Genomic DNA, 19,028 nt, shown 5'->3' with positions numbered 1-19,028 from the left:
TTATGCGTTCCACTAAATTTGTAATGAGTACGTGATTTTCTTCAAGTGACAAATGGAGAAGGGGCGGGGCGCGGGAGTCAGGATTGGCAATTACTTTGTTCCATCAAATTGCAGCTTGCAAAAAAAAATTGCAGCTTGATTTTTGTTGTTCAGAGGTTGTTTCCTTAAAATTGTCTTCTTCTAATGACCTTCCATTTCCCCCTTTCACAGTTTACTTCATCTTTACACCGCAGAGGTCTCGCTTAACGCGGAAATGTTGCTTGTGAGGAGTTCCACTTTCTGTCTCCAGGCTTTTACGCTCACATTTCTTCGACTTTTAAAACCTCGGGAAAAATCTCTACAATCCAAGTTCAGTGCGTGTGGGTCCCAGCCACCGAAGATTTAACTAGTTTTAAACAGGTCTCAGAACTTTAACAAAAGCCCAAATCCAGACAATTCCCAATTTGGGGCTATTTGATGCAGATGGTGTAATTTTTTTTTTTAAAGCATCGTTTAAGCGATTGCAATAGGGTACAGGCTATTTTGTACCCTGCTTCCCTCACTCTTCCTCATTTCTAGCGTTCACAAACACAATTTTTAGTGACCGTGAGCGAGTCTCTTCTCTCCAACTCTTACAATGTTTTCCCAGAGTCGGATCGGAGACCAGGGCCAACGTGGCGGCCAGCAACAGCTTCCCTCCCTCCACCCTTGGTCACTGAGCGCCCGACCCAGAACCTGCGCACAAGTCGGAGCCGGAGTCGGCTCCGCCCTCCCCGTCTGCGCACCCCGCCCGGAGGCGGAGGCCCGCTTGCAGCGTCATAGTGTTTTCCAGGAGAGTCCTGACGCGGTGACTGTCAGCTCCATTTTGCTGCCGGAGCTCGCAGCAGACAGCTGCGTTTTCTCCGTGGTCGCGTCGCAAGCATTGTCTCCTTAGGCTTGGACTCTTTTCCAGGACGGTAAGACGCGGGAGGAAGCAGGCCAGGTGTCAGGGCCTCTTTTTGTGCCTCAAGAGCGCTTGTGACGCTCCCCTCCAAGGTTGTTGGGCGCCCGCAATCTCCGGCACGGTGACCCCTCTTTTCCCTACCCTCCCGGCTGCACAAAGGTGGCCCGCTCGTCTTCCATGCTTTGCCAAGCCCGTCGCTGCGAATTTCTGTTTGAACCGCAACGCTCCAGTCACTGGTGGAAGGTAGCGGTAGGGTTTGCCAGGCGGGGGAAGGTTCTCGAACGTTTGCCTTCCCCAAAGGGAGGGGGGAAGGGCCGAGCCCCGGAGCCCACGGGCGCCATGTTGTCTGCGGCGGCGGAGGCCTCGGCCGGGCTGTAAAATGGCGGCGGGGCGGGGACGGCAAGGCAGCCCGCGGGGGGTGGCGTTGACTCGGGTTCTGGAATGTGCCTAAGTCTCGCTCCTCTGAGGAAGTGTTCTTAACAAATGAAAAGAAAGAACACGTTGACCTGGTGTGAGGCGGTGTCACTTAAGGTCCAGTTGAGTCTTAAAGGATTCCGGGGAAAATGGCGCGTGCCTTTGCCTTCAGTGGTGTAAACAAAAGTCAGGTTTAGGATCTCGAGGAAAGAAAAATAATATGGCGTATTTGAAGAAGCGCGTGAGAGAAGTCGGGCAGTGGGGCCATTTAGCCGAAGGTACTTTTTGCAGAACCCCCCGCCCAGAACAATTGGAGCTTCTTGATTTCGAGTTGCCTTTAGAGACGAGGTGAGGCCCGGGCAGTTAGTACTGATATGAACGGTAGTTGGTGAAAAGTTTCTGTATAACGTCTTTTTCAAGTTGTTAGGAATTTGTGATTCTGGCAGGAAAGGATTTTTCCCAACGTTCAGAAATTGGGATTTTCTCCTCTCCATTTTTCCAACCCTCTTCTAGTAAATCTGAGCGTGACATGAATAATGCAGAATATCTATGAATAAGGTTCAGACTCTAGATTTTGAGGCAGTAGAAAAAAAATCATTGGGTTTATCAGTGATTTCAGGTTGGGTGATAATGATTTTTGAACTTTGATTTAAAAGAACAATAAAACGTCACAACTCGAGTGAATTTGCAACAGTGTTGACATGTGGGGTAATATTTAACTGGGAAAAACTTGTCTTTTATGTAGATGAGACACTCAAAGAGAACTTATTGTCCTGATTGGGATGAAAAAGATTGGGATTATGGAAAATGGAGGAGCAGCAGCGGCAGTCATAAAAGGAGGAGGAGATCACATAGCAGTGCACGGGAGAACAAGCGCTGCAGATACAATTACTCTAAAACATCTGATAGGTAATGAGAATATAGTGTCTCAGTATAAAAATACTTTCGTTACATTGTTACGTATCAGTTGTATCTCAGTAAAACCGGGGGAAGAATACATTTTCGTGATTAAAACTACAGGCGACTTACGGTAACTGATTACCATTTCTGTTTCCAGTGACAACTTGTAATGGTTGTAAAATTGGGAGGTTTTTTTTTTTTTGCTTTTTGGTAAGAAAAGCGTAAAATCTTATTAAGAGTACTGTTTTAAGAGATTTACTGAGAATTTGAGGATATTTGGGATTAACATAGAGCATTGAAAATGCATTTTCACTTTTTGTAGCTATTATCTGGAAAGCAGATCCATAAATGGGAAGGATTATCATAGTCGACGCTACATTGATGAATACAGAAATGACTACAGCCAAGGATGTGAACCTGGACATCGTCATAGAGATCATGAAAGCAGATATCAGAACCATAGTAGCAAGTCCTCTGGTAGAAGTGGAAGAAGTAGTTATAAAAGCAAACACAGAATTCACCACAGCACTTCATATCATCGTTCACATGGGGTATGAGCTCTTTTAAAATATTTTGGAAATTTTATTTCCCTTGTGGAACAGGAAAACTTGAAATTGTGTTTGATCATTTGAGGAAGTTCTGTTTAAGATAAAGTCGTCTCGATTTTAACTTGCAGGAGTCTTTGTGCATTGGATAGGAAATTCTTCAAATATCATATCTGTATAGTTAATATAGTAATAGATTTTATTAGTAGTTGGCAACTAATTGTCATTCCAGTGACAGGAGGTAATTTAGGTTAGTTTATAGCAGGGATTACAAGATATTCTGAAAGTTTTCTTATAGTACTGCAAGAAATGTGATTTGTTAAATTAAAGTCTTACTACAAATAGAAGTAGAATTTTTATATTTGTACGACTGAGGATTATGCCGTGCATGCCTCTTTGTTCTGGCAAAGCATATTCTCTAATCCTTTTTTCACTAAGGAAAACCACTTAAACAGATTTGAATGTTATGGGTTATGGGTTAATTTGGAGATCAAGCTCAGATGACATTTTAAATACCATAGTGTTATTCTTGTATGCCAATTTTTTTTTCTCCCCAAAATTAGGATTTTTAATTTTATTTGCTGTTTTGTTATTTTCTTAGTTTAGCTGGGAAATTATAATTTGGCCACAGTCTACTTTTGACAAGTAAATATTCTACAATTTTGCAACATTAAATTAGGACACTAGAAACTTAAAATTATGTTTCAGTGAGTGCTACAACTAAGCATTTTTTAAAAAAGAAAAACAATTGTATTATGTTTTGTTGCCTTGCCACTTTGAGTATCTTATCTGAAAATCTGTTCCTTGCCATGTTTTTCTCCTGTTAACATAAACTATGTGCCCTGTGAATTTCTGGGGACTGAATTTGAAATTGCTCCTGCCAACCGTTTGTGGCCTGGCGTGTATCTGAATGCCTGAATATCTCCCCGCTGAATGAATTTCGTATTCTGCCCTGAATTCACTCGGGTATATTGATTGGCTGGATGATCTTGGTGCCGCCCACTTGACGTTTCCAGAAGAGTCACCGAAGGAAAAGAACCAGGAGTGTAGAGGATGATGAGGAGGGTCACCTGATCTGTCAGAGTGGAGACGTACTAAGTGCAAGATGTATAGAATATTTTTCAACACTTATTAACTTTTCAGATAACATAATCTATATATAGATTAAGATTTCAGGGATTTGGAAATCTTTTTTTCTTTCTCTGTTTTTGTTTTGTTTTTTTCCATTTCTTTTGGTGGGGGGGGTTGTGTTTTTACTTTCTTTAGAAATTTAATGTTTGTTATGCAGAACTTCCAAAACAGTAAATCAAGTTAATGAAATTAGCTTAAGAATGAAATTAGACCTAAAAATAGTTATATATGTTTTTTGGCAGTGTTGACCAATAAAATAATCTAGTGACTAAGGAAATTTGTAGCATCAACTAGAATAATCTGCATTTGATAGTCTTTATTGTAAGTAAAGTGTTTCCACTTCTTGGTATAACTGAGTTTTATTTCTCTCTTTTAGATGAAATTGTAGATACTTTAGGTGAAGGAGCTTTTGGGAAAGTCATGGAGTGCATTGATCATAAAGCGTAAGTCTCCTGGCCTGGGATTGCACTTGGGAAGGTGAACAGTATAGAAAATTTATTCAGCTTTAAGATATAGTCTGACCATGAATTAGACACATCATTATACCCTTTTAGCTTGGATTTTTGACTTGTGTATAGGAAACTCCAATAAAGTTACTAGCCTTTTGTGTTCTTAAGCAGTAGCTATTAATAGTATGTGTAAGTCTCTAATTACAAGCTGAGAATTAGATTTTATTGTTTCAAAGTATTCTTTTGTTGTCCCACTGGGCACAGTTGTGGCCATTGTTGTTTTTTTTTTCTGAATCAGTAGATTTTAGCCTTGGTTTTGTATTAGAGGAGTTTGTGGAGCTTTGTTTACCCCAGACATTGAACCAGTCTTCAGGGTAGTTTACCTAGGAACCTGTATTTTTAGAAAGTAACCTAATTGATAAGGGGTAACACAGCTAGAGCTGAGAACTCTCCTAGATTGGTGTCATAAGTTTAATTATCTATGCCCTTCAAACAACTGATTGAAATTTCTTAACATAGTGTAAGAAATTTTCTTTACTTTGTTTTCTGTTTGATTTTTTTTTTTTTCCCCTTTGGAATGCAAAGCTTTTCTAAATGAATTATTAGAGGAGGCTTCCTATTATTGGTTGGTAAGGTTCTGAGAACTAGAACTCTTCATCCCCACTATATCCCAACTTTTTTGGTAACCTGGACCAAAGGAAGATTGGAGTTATTAGCCAGTGACTGGTATTATAGGAAGAAACTGCTGTATGTACATTTGTTTTACGTCTTAGTTGGAATGTAAATTGAGGTGATAATGTCCCAGTATTGTTAAATTAGAGCTATTGGTATGTAGTTAAAGGACCAAAAAAAAAAAATTCAAGTGGTCTGATGAAAAAAATCTGTCATTCAGCATGTGTTACTGACCCTACCGTATGTCCAAAGATCATTCTAGTTGCTTACACTGAGTTGAAGTTAGAGTGCTTACATATAATTAGACAAAACTGAATGCTAGACCATAAATTCAAAAAAACAAATACAGTGGGTCAGAATAGAAGTAGTACAGTTTGAAGAGTGATGGAAAAATGGAATTGGACATCATCTTTATCATTTTTTTAATGTTAACTTTTCGTTAACAGGGGAGGTAGACATGTAGCAGTAAAAATAGTTAAAAATGTGGATAGATATTGTGAAGCTGCTCGCTCAGAAATACAAGTTCTGGAACACTTAAATACAACAGACCCCAGCAGAACATTGTAAGTATCAAAATAGAACTTAGAAAAATGGCCTCGGGTAGATTTGAATTGTAAGAGGCTGTACTCAGTTTTTTTCTCATATGTTTATAGCCGCTGTGTTGAGATGTTGGAGTGGTTTGAACATCATGGTCATGTCTGCATTGTGTTTGAACTACTAGGACTTAGTACTTATGACTTCATTAAGGAAAATGGTTTTCTGCCCTTTCGACTGGATCATATCAGGAAGATGGCATATCAGATATGCAAGTCTGTGAATTGTAAGTGTTTGGCATATATTCCAGAAACTTGAGTTTATGGAGACTGGTTTTAATGCCAGACCAATTTGAATCTTTGAAAAGAAAAAAGTACGATCCAACATATATGACTTGGAGGCCTGACTTAATTAAGAGTAGGTAGGAGAGGGCTTCCCTGGTGGTGCAGTGGGTAAGAATCTGCCTGCAGGGGACACGGGTTCGAGCCTTGGTCCAGGAGGATCCCACATGCCGCAGAGCAACTAAACCCGTGCGCCACAACTACTGAGCCCACGAGCCGCAACTACTGAAGCCTGCGCGCCTAGAGCCTGCGCTCCTCAATGAGAAGCCACCACAATGAGGAGCCCGCGCACTGCAATGAAGACCCAACCCAACACAGCCAAAAATAAATAAATAAATAAATAATATTTTTTTAAAAAGCATTGTTTAAGAGTAGGTAGGAGAAAGATGTGGTTGATTACAAGCGGTTGGTCAGTTTACTGCATTTCATTCAGTAAAGAGAATATTGTCCAGCATATAATAATAAATTGTATAAGACTGATTTAACGTTTCTAATATCTAAAAATGATAATCTAGAACCACTGGGTTAAAATTAAGGAATGGCAAATCTCAGCTTCATAAGAGAAAGATACTTCTAAGCAGTTAGCTGTCAGTGAAGTAACTTTTTAGAGGGGTAATGGGTTTTAGTCCCTGGTGGTTTTGTAGTAGGCTATTGAATGTTGACCACTTATTTGGACGTGAAAAGGCATTCAGAGAGGATTTTTGTTACAGGGCTTTGGGGTTTGGTTAGGGTTTTGGTTTTCAATTTTTAGAATACAGGAACTTTTTCTGTTTCATTCTCAGTTCTGCACAGTAATAAGTTGACTCACACAGACTTAAAGCCTGAAAACATCTTATTTGTACAGTCTGACTACACAGAGGCATATAATCCCAAAATGGTAAGTCTTTGATGTTTTATCTTCATAGTTTTAAGTGAATATTTTACACCTTAATGTAATGCCTCCTTAATCATTTATGATTTTCAGAAACGTGATGAACGTACTTTAATAAATCCAGATGTTAAAGTTGTAGATTTTGGAAGTGCAACATATGATGATGAACATCACAGTACATTGGTATCTACAAGACACTATAGGGCACCTGAAGTTATTTTAGGTAAGAATTTCTTAATTGTGCTTTGAGACCTGTGTATGTTTTTATTGAAGCTAACTAAAATTTATTTACAGTTCTAGGTGTTTGTAGGACTACCTTTTTCCCTTTTAGGGATTAGTATAGTAAAACACATTAAGGGTTTTAAGCTCTTTGTTATTCCAAGTAGTCAGCTCTGGGACTTTGAGAAGTTGCTTAATCTTTCTAGAATGCAGTTTGCACATTTGTAATATGTGATGGGATGTTATTTTTATTTATATTTTGGCTGTGCGGCCAGCGTGTGCCCCCTGCAGTGGAAGATGGAGTCTTAACCACTGGACCGCCAGGGAAATCCCGTGATGGGATTTTAAAACATAATCATATAATGCCTGTTATACTTCATACATGTCATGTCTAGTCTTTGCATGGTGTGGCTTGCTCCCATTTTACAAGTTAGTAAATGGAGGTTTAGGAAAAAAAAATTTCCCCAAATCAGTCCCAAAAGAGTAAGCCAGATTTGGGGCTTGAAACTAGATGTCTCCAGAGCCCTAACTAATTCTTACATGCTATGCTATCGTATTATGTTTAAGCTTGGATTAAGTGATTCCTTTAGGATCTTTCCAGCTCAAACATCAGATTATATCCTTGTTTTTCAAAATGTTGATAAGAAATATTGAGGAGTTTTTCATTAACAATTTGCTTTACTTTGTAGCCCTAGGATGGTCCCAGCCATGTGATGTCTGGAGTATAGGATGTATTCTTATTGAATATTACCTTGGGTTTACAGTATTTCCAGTAAGTGACAATGATCTGTTTCAATGACTTTGCAAAAGTAAATTGCCTGTTTATATGAATTTAACACAAAGTATACACATTTAGGTAGCGCTTTTTCTCTCTCTCATTATAGACTATTAATTGTAGGTAAAGGTAAAGAAATAAAATCACGTGTAATTCTGATGCTGTTGGGCATTTGTATTTTCTTTATAATTTATCATTTTATTGGAAACATTTCTAAGTATATTACAAATAGTTATCTTTGTTTATTTAGGGAAATTGTTGGTGAACTTCTGTAGGCCTTAATTATTTTTTCTTATAAGCTGTAACTTGCTATAAAAGTATGCCTGTTTTAGAGATCACCTTCCTTTGTGACCTGTAACCTATGGACTAAAAATTTAGCAGCTGTGTTAAATAAGAACAAAGCACAATGTGCAAATAGAAGTAGTTAATAACTTTTTGTTACTATTTTAGACACACGATAGTAAGGAACATTTGGCAATGATGGAAAGGATTCTTGGACCTTTGCCAAAACATATGATACAGAAAACCAGGTATGTTTAAGAGTAAGTGCCATCGATCACCTTTGCTAGATGTTTTAAGTTTTCATTGTCGACATTATAAACATGAATGGATATGGACTTACTCTTAGGAAACGTAAATATTTCCATCATGATCGATTAGACTGGGATGAACATAGTTCTGCTGGCAGATATGTTTCAAGGCGCTGTAAACCTCTGAAGGTAAGCCTGGGTCATTGCTTAAGTGATCAAAACCTTGAGTTTTCCCTATTTTTTTGGTGGGGAAATAAAATTATAATAAGTGGTAGTAGAAAAGGCTGTTGATTGTATTTATTTTCCTTTCAGGAATTTATGCTTTCTCAAGATGCTGAACATGAGCTTCTCTTTGACCTCATTCAGAAAATGTTGGAGTATGATCCAGCTAAAAGGATTACTCTTAAAGAAGCCTTAAAGCATCCTTTCTTTTACCCCCTTAAAAAAAGTATATAAATCTGTAATTGTATAGCTCCCTTAAGAGATCATATGGACTGTATCAGTCTAATTTTTAAATTTAAGTTATTTTGTACAGCTTTTGTAAATTTACATTTTTGTATTGCCATGTTTATTTTGTTTGGGTAACTCGATTTAAGTAAATATTAGCTAAGTAAAGTAATGAACATCTTTCAGTAATTACAAAATGATTTATTCAGAATAAATTTTTGTACTTATAAAATTTATATGAATCTGTATAGTTTGTTTTTAGCACCATTTTTGTTCTACCTGTTATTGTAAGAATGGATGTGTATCTCTTCCTGGAGTTTTCCTTAAGTCTTTGGAAGTGTTTAGCTTTGTTTGCATTTTAGGGGTTGCCAGCATTGGGAGTTACGCCTGCCTTCTCTAAACCAAATGCAATGAAACCAGGTTATAGAATACAAAGAACTAGAGATGAGCCAAGAGAATTGTTTGCCCCCTTTATTCCCAAATTTAATATTGCTGCTTTCTTGTCACCCTCAGTGGGATTCCACAAATGGCTTAAGTTAGTGGGGAATTTAGGATTCTACGCAGTTGGCTTTTTTTTTTTTTTTTTAAGACTTTTTTAGAGTAGTTATAGATTCACAGCAAAATTGAGAGGAAGGTGCAGAGATTTCCAGTATACTTCTTGCTCCACACATGTATAGCCTCCCGCATTATCCACATCCCTCATGTATTTAGGATTATAGGATACAGAGTGTTTTCACTGCTCTAAAAATCTGCTCTATTCATCCTTCTCACCTCCAACCTCTGGCAACCACTGATATTTTTACTGTCCTTAGTTTTGCCTTTCCTAGACTGTCATAGTTGGCGTCGTATAGTATGTAGTCTTTTCAGATTGGCTTTCACTTTTTGAGTAATGTGCATTGAAGGTTCCTCTGTGTTTCCATAGCTTAATAGCTCATTTCTTTTTAGCTTACAATTTATTTTTTTAAATTATTTTTTATTTTGGCTGCACCAGTTCTTAGTTGTGGCCTGCAGATGTCTTAGTTGCTGCATGTAGGCTTCTTAGTTGCTGCATGTATGTGGGATATAGTTCCCTGGCCAGGGATGGAACACGGGCCCCCCTGCATTGGGAGCATGGAATCTTACCCACTGGACCACCAGGGAAGTCCCCAGTTTATTTTTTAAATTCTGAAAGACACTGCAAGATCTAAACTTTGGGTAGTGCTCCCCACATGCAAACACCTGGTCAGGAACCCAGTAGAAGAGCCCCCTTTGTAGGAAGCATTGCAACAGAGTTGTGTGGTACGGATATATTTTTACTGCAATTTTTAAAATTATACATGGCATATCCTCGTTAATATTTTAATGTAATGTAAATTACAAACGTACGTAATCAAATTAAAAAAATAAAAAATCTGAATTTAAGTATCCTAAAACCACATAAAATGGAAACTTTCACTTACATGGTAACACTAATAAAGACTTAGCAGCATTACTACCTAATGCTGTTTTATCCTAGTTCTTTCTGAAACATTCCATTTTAGTCTATCTTTGTGCAGTTCACAATTGTCTATCATAAATATCTTTTACAAAAGAACCTGTATGAGCATATATTTTCCAAGGTGGTTTGTACCTATTACAAAATAGATGTGTACCAGAGAAGGCCATCAAGAACTAAAGAATTCTGGTTGCAAATAATAAACATCTGTTCTCTAAGATTATGTGGATTTTTTATCTTATTTTTTTTAATTTATTTGGCCGTGTCTGGTCTTCATTGTGGCATGCAGGCTCTTTTGTTGCTGCACATGGTCTCTGTTGTGGCACATGGGCTTCTCTCTAGTTGTGTGTGGGCTCAGTAGTGGCACGCAGGCTCTAGTGCACGCATGGGTTTAGTTGCCCCACGGCATGTGGGATCTTAGTTCCCCAAGGACCCAAGTCCCCAGCATTGGAAGGCAGCTTCTTAACTGGACCACCAGGGGAAGTCTCGAGTTTTTAGACAAATAACATTCAAACATTTTCATAGATCATCTCCATTTGTTCAAATATTAACTTTTCATGTTTTCTTTTTCCAGTAGTCAGTCTTCATTATCTGCTTGTAATTCCTTTTTTTTTTAAGTGCTGAGTTAATAGTCCATTGTTTCGATATACCAGTTTATTCACCTATTGAAGGACATGTTTGTTTTTAACTGTTAAGAAAAAGTTGCCATTAACATCTGTGTGCAGGGATTTTTTTGTGGACTTGTTTCCAATTCCTTTGGATTGATACCAAGAAATGCGATTGCTAGATCAAATAGTAAGAGTATTTTTAGTTTTGTGAGAAATTGTGATTTCCCCCCAGTGTAGCTTGTCTTGTTCTCTTGGCATTGTATTTCACAGAGAAGTTGATCTGTAAGAAGTCCGGTTGGTCATTCTTTCGTAGGTTGCGCTTTTGGTGGTGGTAGGTTTCTAAAAAGTCATTGGTACCCAAGATCATCTAGGTTTTCTCCCATGTTATTTTGAAGTTTTATAGGTTTGTGTGTTACATTTAAGTCTTTGATCCATCTTGAGTTAATTTTTGTAAAGGATTTAAGCCTCTAGATTAAATTTTGTGCTTTTCTTTTTATAAATATTTATTTACTTTTGGCTGCGTTGGGTCTTCATTGCTGCTCGTGGGCTTTCTCTAGTTGTGGCGAGCAGGGGCTACTCTTCGTTGCAGTGCAGGGGCTTTTAACTGCGGTGGCTTCTCTTGTTGCGGAGCACGGGCTCTAGGTGTGTGGGCTCAGTTGCTCTGTGATGTGGGATCTTCCCGGACCAGGGCTTGAACCCGTGTCCCCTGCATTGGCAGGCAGATTCTTTTTTTTTTTTTTTTTTTTTTTTTTTTTGTGGTACGCGGGCCTCTCACTGTTGTGGCCTCTCCCATCGCGGAGCACAGGCTCCGGATGCGCAGGCTCAGCGGCCATGGATCACGGGCCCAGCCGCTCCGCGGCATGTGGGATCCTCCCGGACCGGGGCACGAACCCGTGTCCCCTGCATCGGCAGGCGGACTCTCAACCACTGTGCCACCAGGGAAGCCCCTGGCAGGCAGATTCTTAACCATTGCCCCACCTCAGGCCGTACATTGTTTACTCTGTCCTGACACTGCATCCTCCAGGTGGTGGCTGGTCATAATTTAAACACACACACACACACACACACACACAGACAAAAAAACACCCAAACACTTGTAAGTGGAGGTTGATTAGAATAAGCTATAAAGCCTGCACTGCTATAATTGGTCCTGAGGCCAGTGTTAATATTTATCACCCTCTCGTCTACCACACATTGTAGATTCACACTCTGCTAGTTGAGAATGCTTGCTTCTCATCGATGGGATGCCCAGACTTTCATCCCTTTTGAGGCGACTCAGTCTCTGCTTACCTTGCCTTTGTAAGGCCATGGTTGCTACAGTTGCCCACTTGGAATTATCAAGTCATAGACATACCAAGAGTAAGTCCTTAAAGTTCCAGACATATTCTGCCTTGCCCCTGTAGCAGCAACCCTATCTTTCATAATAATCAGGCCCATTTCCCTGTGATATACTAACACCTTTACTTGGCCTATGGTCAGCCAGCATAAGAAGGCCCAAATAATCAGGCAGCAGTCAAAGCCTTAGGTTTAGTGGAACTCACTGGGTGTCCCCTTGCAGAAGTTTCCTCCTGTCCTTGGAACAAAACCTCCAGTTCAGGAGTGTTCCCAAGTGGGTTCCTGGCCCCAGTCATGCATTCTATCCAGTGGGGAAACAATAGCACATGATGGTCATTAGTTCAAAGTATATAACACATCTTGAAGGATAGTGCCCCAATCTCCTAGATTGTTACCCCTAAATTGTCTTAGCTGCACTTTTTTTAATAGATCTTTATTGGAGTATAATTGCTTACAGTACTGTGAAGTTGTACACCAAAGTGAATCAGCCATGTGCATACACATGTCCCCACATCCCCTCCGTCTTGAGCCTCCCTCCCATCCTCCCTATCCCACCCCTCTAGGTCATAGCAAAGCACTGAGATGATCTCCCTGTGCTATGCTGCTGCTTCCCACTAGCTATTTTACATTCGGTAGTGTATATATGTCGATGCTACTCTCACTTTGCCCCAGCTTCCCTCTCCTGCCCCGTGTCCTCAGGTCCATTCTCTATGTCTACATCTTTATTCCTGCCCTGCAACTAGGTTCATCAGTACCATTTTTTTTTTCTTTTTAGGTTCCAAATATATGTGTTAGCATACGGTATTTGTTTTTCTCTTTCTGACTTACTTCACTCTGTATGACAGGCTCTAGGTCCATCCACTTCACTACAAATAACTCAATTTCGTTTCTTTTTATGGCTGAGTAATATCCCATTGTATATATGTGCCATATCTTCTTTATCCATTCATCTGTCAATGGACATTTAGTTTGGTTCCATGTCCTGGCTATTGTAAATAGTGCTGCAATGAACATTGTGGTACATGACTCTTTTTTTTGAATTATGGTTTTCTCAGGGTATATGCCCAGTAGTGGGATTGTTGGGTCATATGGTAGTTCTATTTTTAGTTTTTAAAGGAACCTCAATACTGTTTTCTATCATGGTTGTATCAATTTACATTCCCACCAACAGTGCAGGAGGGTTCGCTTTTCACCACACCCTTTCCAGCATTTATTGTTTGTAGATTTTTTGATGATGGCCATTCTGGCCGGCATGAGGTGATAACCTCATTGTAGTTTTGATTTGCATTTATCTAATAATTGGTGACGTTGAGCATCTTTTCATGTGCCTCTTGGCCATCTATATGTCTTCCTTGGTGAAATGTCTATTTAGGTCTTCCACCCATTTTTGAACTGGATTGTTTGGCTTTTTGATATTGAGCTCCATGAGCTGTTTGTATATTTTGGAGATTAATCGTTTGTTGTTTCATTTGCAAATATGTTTTTCCATTCTGAGGGTTGTCTTTTTGTCTTGTTTATGGTTTCCTTTGCTGTGCAAAAGCGTTTAATTTTCATTAGGTCCCATTTGTTTGTTTTTATTTCTGTTACTCTAAGAGGTGGGTCAAAAAAGATGTTGCTGTGTTTTATATCAAAGAGTGTTTTTCCTATGTTTTCCTCTAAGAGTTTTATAGTGTCTGGTCTTACATTTAGCTCTTTAATCCATTTGGAGTTTATTTTTGTGTATGGTGTTAGGGAGAGTTTTAATTTCATTCTTTTACATGTAGCTGTCCAGTTTTCCCAGCACCACTTATTGAAGAGGCTTTCTTTTCTCCATTGTATGTTCTTGCCTTCTTTGTCATAAATCAGGTGACCATTAGTGCGTGGGTTTATCTCTGAGCATTCTCTCCTGTACCAGTGATCTATATTTCTGTTTGTTTGTTTGCGGTACGCGGGCCTCTCACCGTTGTGGCCTCTCCCGTTGCGGAGCACAGGCTCCGGATGCGCAGGCTCAGCGGCCACGGCTCACGGGCCCAGACGCTCCACGGCATGTGGGATCTCCCCGGACCGGGGCATGAACCCGTGTCCCCTGCATTGGCAGGCGGACTCTCAACCACTGTGCCACCAGGGAAGCCCTGTATACATTTTTAAACTTTACAAATGAGATTGCACCTCTTGCTTTTTTTCCCTCTTAACAAACCCAAGTATTTCTGTAAGATAGGTGTGGCAGAACTTTTCCAAAAATATCTACCACAGTATCTCCCACTTCACATGTTCTTTGGCACTGGTAACTGCTTCAAATAATAGACTATAGCAGAAGTCATGCTAGGTCGTAAAAGCCCATGAAGCTTCCTTCTTGTTTTCCTTGAGCACCTGCTCTCGGCAGCTCGCTCGTCAGGGACTACCTTTTGGAATCCAGCTCAATAGAATGCAAAAAGTTTGCTCCTATGTAGCTGTGCTCTCTCTAGTCTTCTTTGTGCTATTACTGTCATACAAATTACATCATTAGACATCAGGAGTTCATCAACACAGTTTTATCATTATTGGTTTATGGTACTTGTATTATACATCAGGAGAGAAAAAAGAATTAGAAACAAAAAATACATTTACACTATCTTTTATGTTTACCTATGTAGTAACATTTACCAACATTCTTTATGTGAGTTTGAGTTACTATCTAGTGTCCTTTTTCTAAAAAATATCTATCTATCTATCTGTCTGTCTATCTATATGGCTGCGCTGGGTCTTAGTTCCGGCACTCGCGATCTCAGTTGTGGCATGCGGGAATTTTAGTTGCGGATGTGGGATCCAGTTCCCTGACCAGGGATCGAATCTGGGCACCCTGCATTGGGAGCGCAGAGTCTTAGCCGCTGAACCACCGGGGAAGTCCCCACTGTCTTCATTTCAGCCTAAAGGACTGACTCCTTTAGTATTTCATGTAGGGCAGGTCTTCGAGTAACAGATTTTCTCAGTTTTTGTTTTTCTGGGAATGTCTCAAATTTTCCTTCATTTTTGAAGGATAAATTTGCTGGATATAGAATTTTTGGTTGGCATTCTGGTTTTTTTTTTTTTTTAGCACCTTGAATCTGTGATCTTATTGCCTTCTGGCCTCTGTTGTGTCTCATGCATTCAGATGCAGCCATTCCAAGCCACAGTCCTTGTAGTAATCATTATTGCAATAATCGCCAAATGCAGCAGGCACTTGGTTCCTCAAACACTTCATTTGTAAGTGCTTCATCGATAATTTGATTAACTGGGATGCTATTCCATGCCGTAGATTCCTCGACTTCTGTTTCCCACTGACAAAAAGCTCAGCAGTGTATTCAAGTACAAACCAGATCCCAAATACCCTTCTTTCAGAATTTTCTAGGACCACTCCTGGTACCAATTCTTTCCAGCCAGGAGACAAGAGAAAATCGAATTGTTTTAACAGAGGGATTTAATATAAAGTATTTTAAAGCAAGAACTAGAGAATTGAAAAGGCAAAGAGGGAATACTAATGTATCACAGAGGTAGTAATTACAGGAAGTAGAAATCATCTCTATGGCTGGAGGTAAAAAGGAAAGATGTTTGGATTATTAAAATAACTTAAAAGTTTAGAAGAGAGCCCAAAGAGCTGCGATTTAGTTTGGGGAGGTGCCCTTACCTGGCTGGTACTAGAGCCTTGAACTCAGAGAATGAACTTCACAGAGCTGGGGGCAGACCTTTGTGAGGAAAATGCCAACTGGCTGGTGCTGGTATCTCTGAGAGTGACCATAATAAGACTGATTCTGGTAGTATGGGACTACTGCAAAATGGAACCAAGTGCCACTGCCAGGGTGAGGGCCACTGCTGTGGTGACACTGACAGGAACAGGAAGCAAACAGGAAGGAGCAAGTTCTTCATCATTCCAGTCTCCCTCTAGAACCCCCTATAGGCAGAGCCTAACTGGGAACCAGATGACATATAAGAAAGGTAGTCGGCAGAGTCCCAGCCCCAGCATCACATAGGATGAGAGGGTCCGGAGCTGAGAGATGATAGCTTCATCATCTCTCACACACTACCACTTGATTTCTTTTCCTGAGATGATTGATCTATTTGGATTTTCTCCTCAAGTCTATTAGGTTTATATATATATATTTTAAAAATTTTTGGCTGCATTGGGTCTTCGTTGCTGTGCGTGGGCTTTCTCTAGTTGCAGCAAACGGGGGCTACTCTTCTTTGAGGTGTGCGGGCTTCTCATTGCAGAGCACGGGCTCTAGGTGCATGGGCTTCAGTAGTTGCAGCACGCGGGCTCAGTAGTTGCGGCGCACAGGCTTAGTTGCTCCGCGGCATGCGGAATCTTGCTGGATCAGGGCTTAAATCCGTGTCCCCTGCATTGGCAGGCAGATTCTTAACCACTGTGCCACCAGGGAAGTCCCTCTTTATATTTTAAAATAACCATTCAGGATTACATTCATCTGCATGTGTTAGGGGACCTAAAATAATGATTTATATAAGATAATTTTATTTCTTTATTATCTGAAAGAAGTCCAGATGTAGGTTGTCCAGGGATGGAATGCTGTTTGTGTCAAGAACTCAGGCTCTTCCTATTTTGTTGCTCTGCAATTCTCCACAAATAGTTCATCTTTACGGTCCAAGGATCCTGTTTGAACTCGAGTCATTGTGCCCATTTCCCAGCTAGCAGGAAGGAGATAGGGAAGGAAAAAAGACATAGCCTCTTCCTCTCAGGCAACGGTCCCCAACCTTTTTGGCACCAGGAGCTGGTTTCGTGGAAGACAACTCTTGCGGGGTTGGGGAGGGTCTGGTTCAGGCGGCAGTGCGAGCAGTGGGGAGTGGTGGGGACCAATGGGGAGCGGCAGATGAAGCGTCGCTCGCTCGCCCACCACTCACCTCCTGCTGTGCGACCCAGTCGCTAACAGGCCGTGGACCGGTAGGGGTCCACGGCCCCGGGGGTTGGGGACCCCTGCTCTAAGGGCACTAGAAAGAGCCCATCCCACCCTCTGTAGCTTAATCATATGGCCACACTTGCTTACAAGGGAGGCTGGCAGATGTTTTCTGAGCAGACGTGTCCAGCTAAAAGTTGGGGATTCTAAGAAAAAAATCAGGGAATTAATATTGGGGACCATGATACGTCTGCCACACAGGGGTATAGTGCTAGGGATCTGACCACTTTATTAACTTTTTTGGTTCTGAATTTTAATACGGTGCTTACTCTCATCTGTGTCTGGTATCAACCAGTCCATAGCCCCTGTCATTTCTCCCCCGTTTCTCCAGATGGTAACCCATTTTCTGCTGAACTTGTGGAAGGGCAGTGACCAGGTGGCCTAAGGGGAAGGGATAGAGGAGGTGGCTACTCCTCTGTACAGGGCCCAGTAAGTGCATCTGTTTTCAGCTCCAGTCCTTACTCCCATCCTTAGAAAAACTAGTGGTCCCAACATCTGAGACTTTCCTGGGCCCTGAAGTATCAGGCTACTTCTCATGGTTGTTAGCTCTCTGCTGTGCTACAGGGGCTTAGAACAGAGAAAGCTAAAACCAAGCCAGTGGGTCATCTATCTGCTTTCCTTCTTCCAACAGCTGATTATTTTTCATCTGCCATTAACTCTTCTCTCTTGTCTTTGTAGCTTTTTAACTTTTACATTGTTAAATGTAAAAGTTAAAAAGGTGAGAATGAAGTCTTGGGAGGACATTTACTCTGAATGCTTGACCACACTTAGAAAACATGACATTCATTCTTACTAGGCCATGAGGCTTTCAGTTGTCATCATGGGTCTTTCTACACGTTGCTAAAGCAGGCACGATGATGATGGTGGTTGGAACTTCCCTTACCTTTTACCAGTTCAAATCAAACAAGAAACCTGCCAGGGCTCTTGGTTCCCCATGAACATATCTTTCCTTGCCAAATAAAAATAATAGCCACTATTCACTGAGTGATTATGTGACAAGTACTGCATCAAGCACCTCTTTTATTTAAATAGATTATTTCATTGCAAACGCCTCAACCACTCCATGAGATGGGCATCATTTGATTTTACAGATGCAGAAAAGGCGGCTCAGGAGTTTTATTACTTGCCTCAATCGCACAGCTCGTAGATGAGTGAGAAATCTTTCTCCAAGACTGTGTTTCAGGTAGGCATGCGCTGTTTTGATGTTGAGGGCTTGCAAACCGTATTTTGTCCAGTGTAGCTTCCCTCATGGGATTTGAGTGGTAGGTGATAGCCCTTGAAGTGGACTCTCTCCAATGTGCTAGCACCTCCAGCATCCTTGCTCTGCACTCACCTCACTCTCCATTACCTGCCTCCTCCTGTGGGCCTGAATTCAGGCATCCGGTCCTGCTCACCTCCACAGCCCTGAACTCAGCGGAGCACCCAGCAGCACGCATCTGTTGACTGACAGCCTCTAATCCATCCTGGCCGCCATCAGTCATGGCAACCCTAACCACAGAACAGGAATCTTGGATTCATCTTTTCTAAAGAAAGTTGCTTCTAAATGTTTGTAATTCACACAACAGCCTTCATTCTACACGTAAACATCCCCCTCAGTGCATTTTTTCATACCTTCAACTTCTAATCCAGGAAACACTGGATTTGTTCTCATTACTTCACCTATTCAGCTAAAACGTAATGCTTACTACCTGACAAATATTGGATACTGGGCATATAGTGGCGAATGAGGGGAAGGCAGATTAAGTTAAAGAATTATGCAGGGCCCTCCAGGCAAAGGCAAACGCCTTACAACAAACTACACTTGCATTTAAATACTCTGGCTCTTGATAGATGCTGATGGCTCCAATTCAGGTGATGGCACTGGAGAGAAGTGATTTCAATAATTGGAATAGGCAGGATTTGATCTGTTAGATGTGAGGGCTGAAAGGGAAGGGACTTGAAGCCTTCCGGAGTGGGTAGA

The 19,028-nt window shown here is 40.7% G+C and overlaps 1 protein-coding gene across 2 annotated transcripts; it reads left to right on the top strand.

The window, feature by feature from the left end:
- The first annotated feature begins 808 nt into the window (after positions 1 to 808).
- Positions 809 to 8,986, top strand: CLK1 (CDC like kinase 1). Of its 2 annotated transcripts, XM_024757300.1 has the most exons (13): positions 809 to 935; positions 2,082 to 2,245; positions 2,559 to 2,787; positions 3,798 to 3,888; positions 4,289 to 4,355; positions 5,480 to 5,596; positions 5,687 to 5,853; positions 6,691 to 6,785; positions 6,873 to 7,002; positions 7,688 to 7,770; positions 8,224 to 8,303; positions 8,402 to 8,492; positions 8,616 to 8,986. In XM_024757300.1, exons 2-13 carry the CDS (start codon positions 2,082 to 2,084, stop codon positions 8,757 to 8,759), a joined length of 1,458 nt encoding a protein of 485 aa, XP_024613068.1. In that variant the 5' UTR covers positions 809 to 935; the 3' UTR covers positions 8,760 to 8,986. The 2 variants fall into 2 exon arrangements, with proteins under 2 accessions (XP_024613068.1, XP_024613069.1); XM_024757301.1 differs by lacking the exons at positions 809 to 935; positions 2,082 to 2,245; positions 3,798 to 3,888 and having other exon boundaries at positions 2,650 to 2,787.
- The last annotated feature ends 10,042 nt before the right edge of the window (positions 8,987 to 19,028 follow it).

The sequence above is a fragment of the Neophocaena asiaeorientalis genome, unplaced genomic scaffold (assembly GCF_003031525.2).
Source record: "Neophocaena asiaeorientalis asiaeorientalis breed wild unplaced genomic scaffold, Neophocaena_asiaeorientalis_V1.1 scaffold246, whole genome shotgun sequence".
In the NCBI taxonomy this organism is placed as follows: Eukaryota; Metazoa; Chordata; class Mammalia; order Artiodactyla; family Phocoenidae; genus Neophocaena; species Neophocaena asiaeorientalis.
This window is presented reverse-complemented; position numbering and strand designations above follow the sequence as displayed.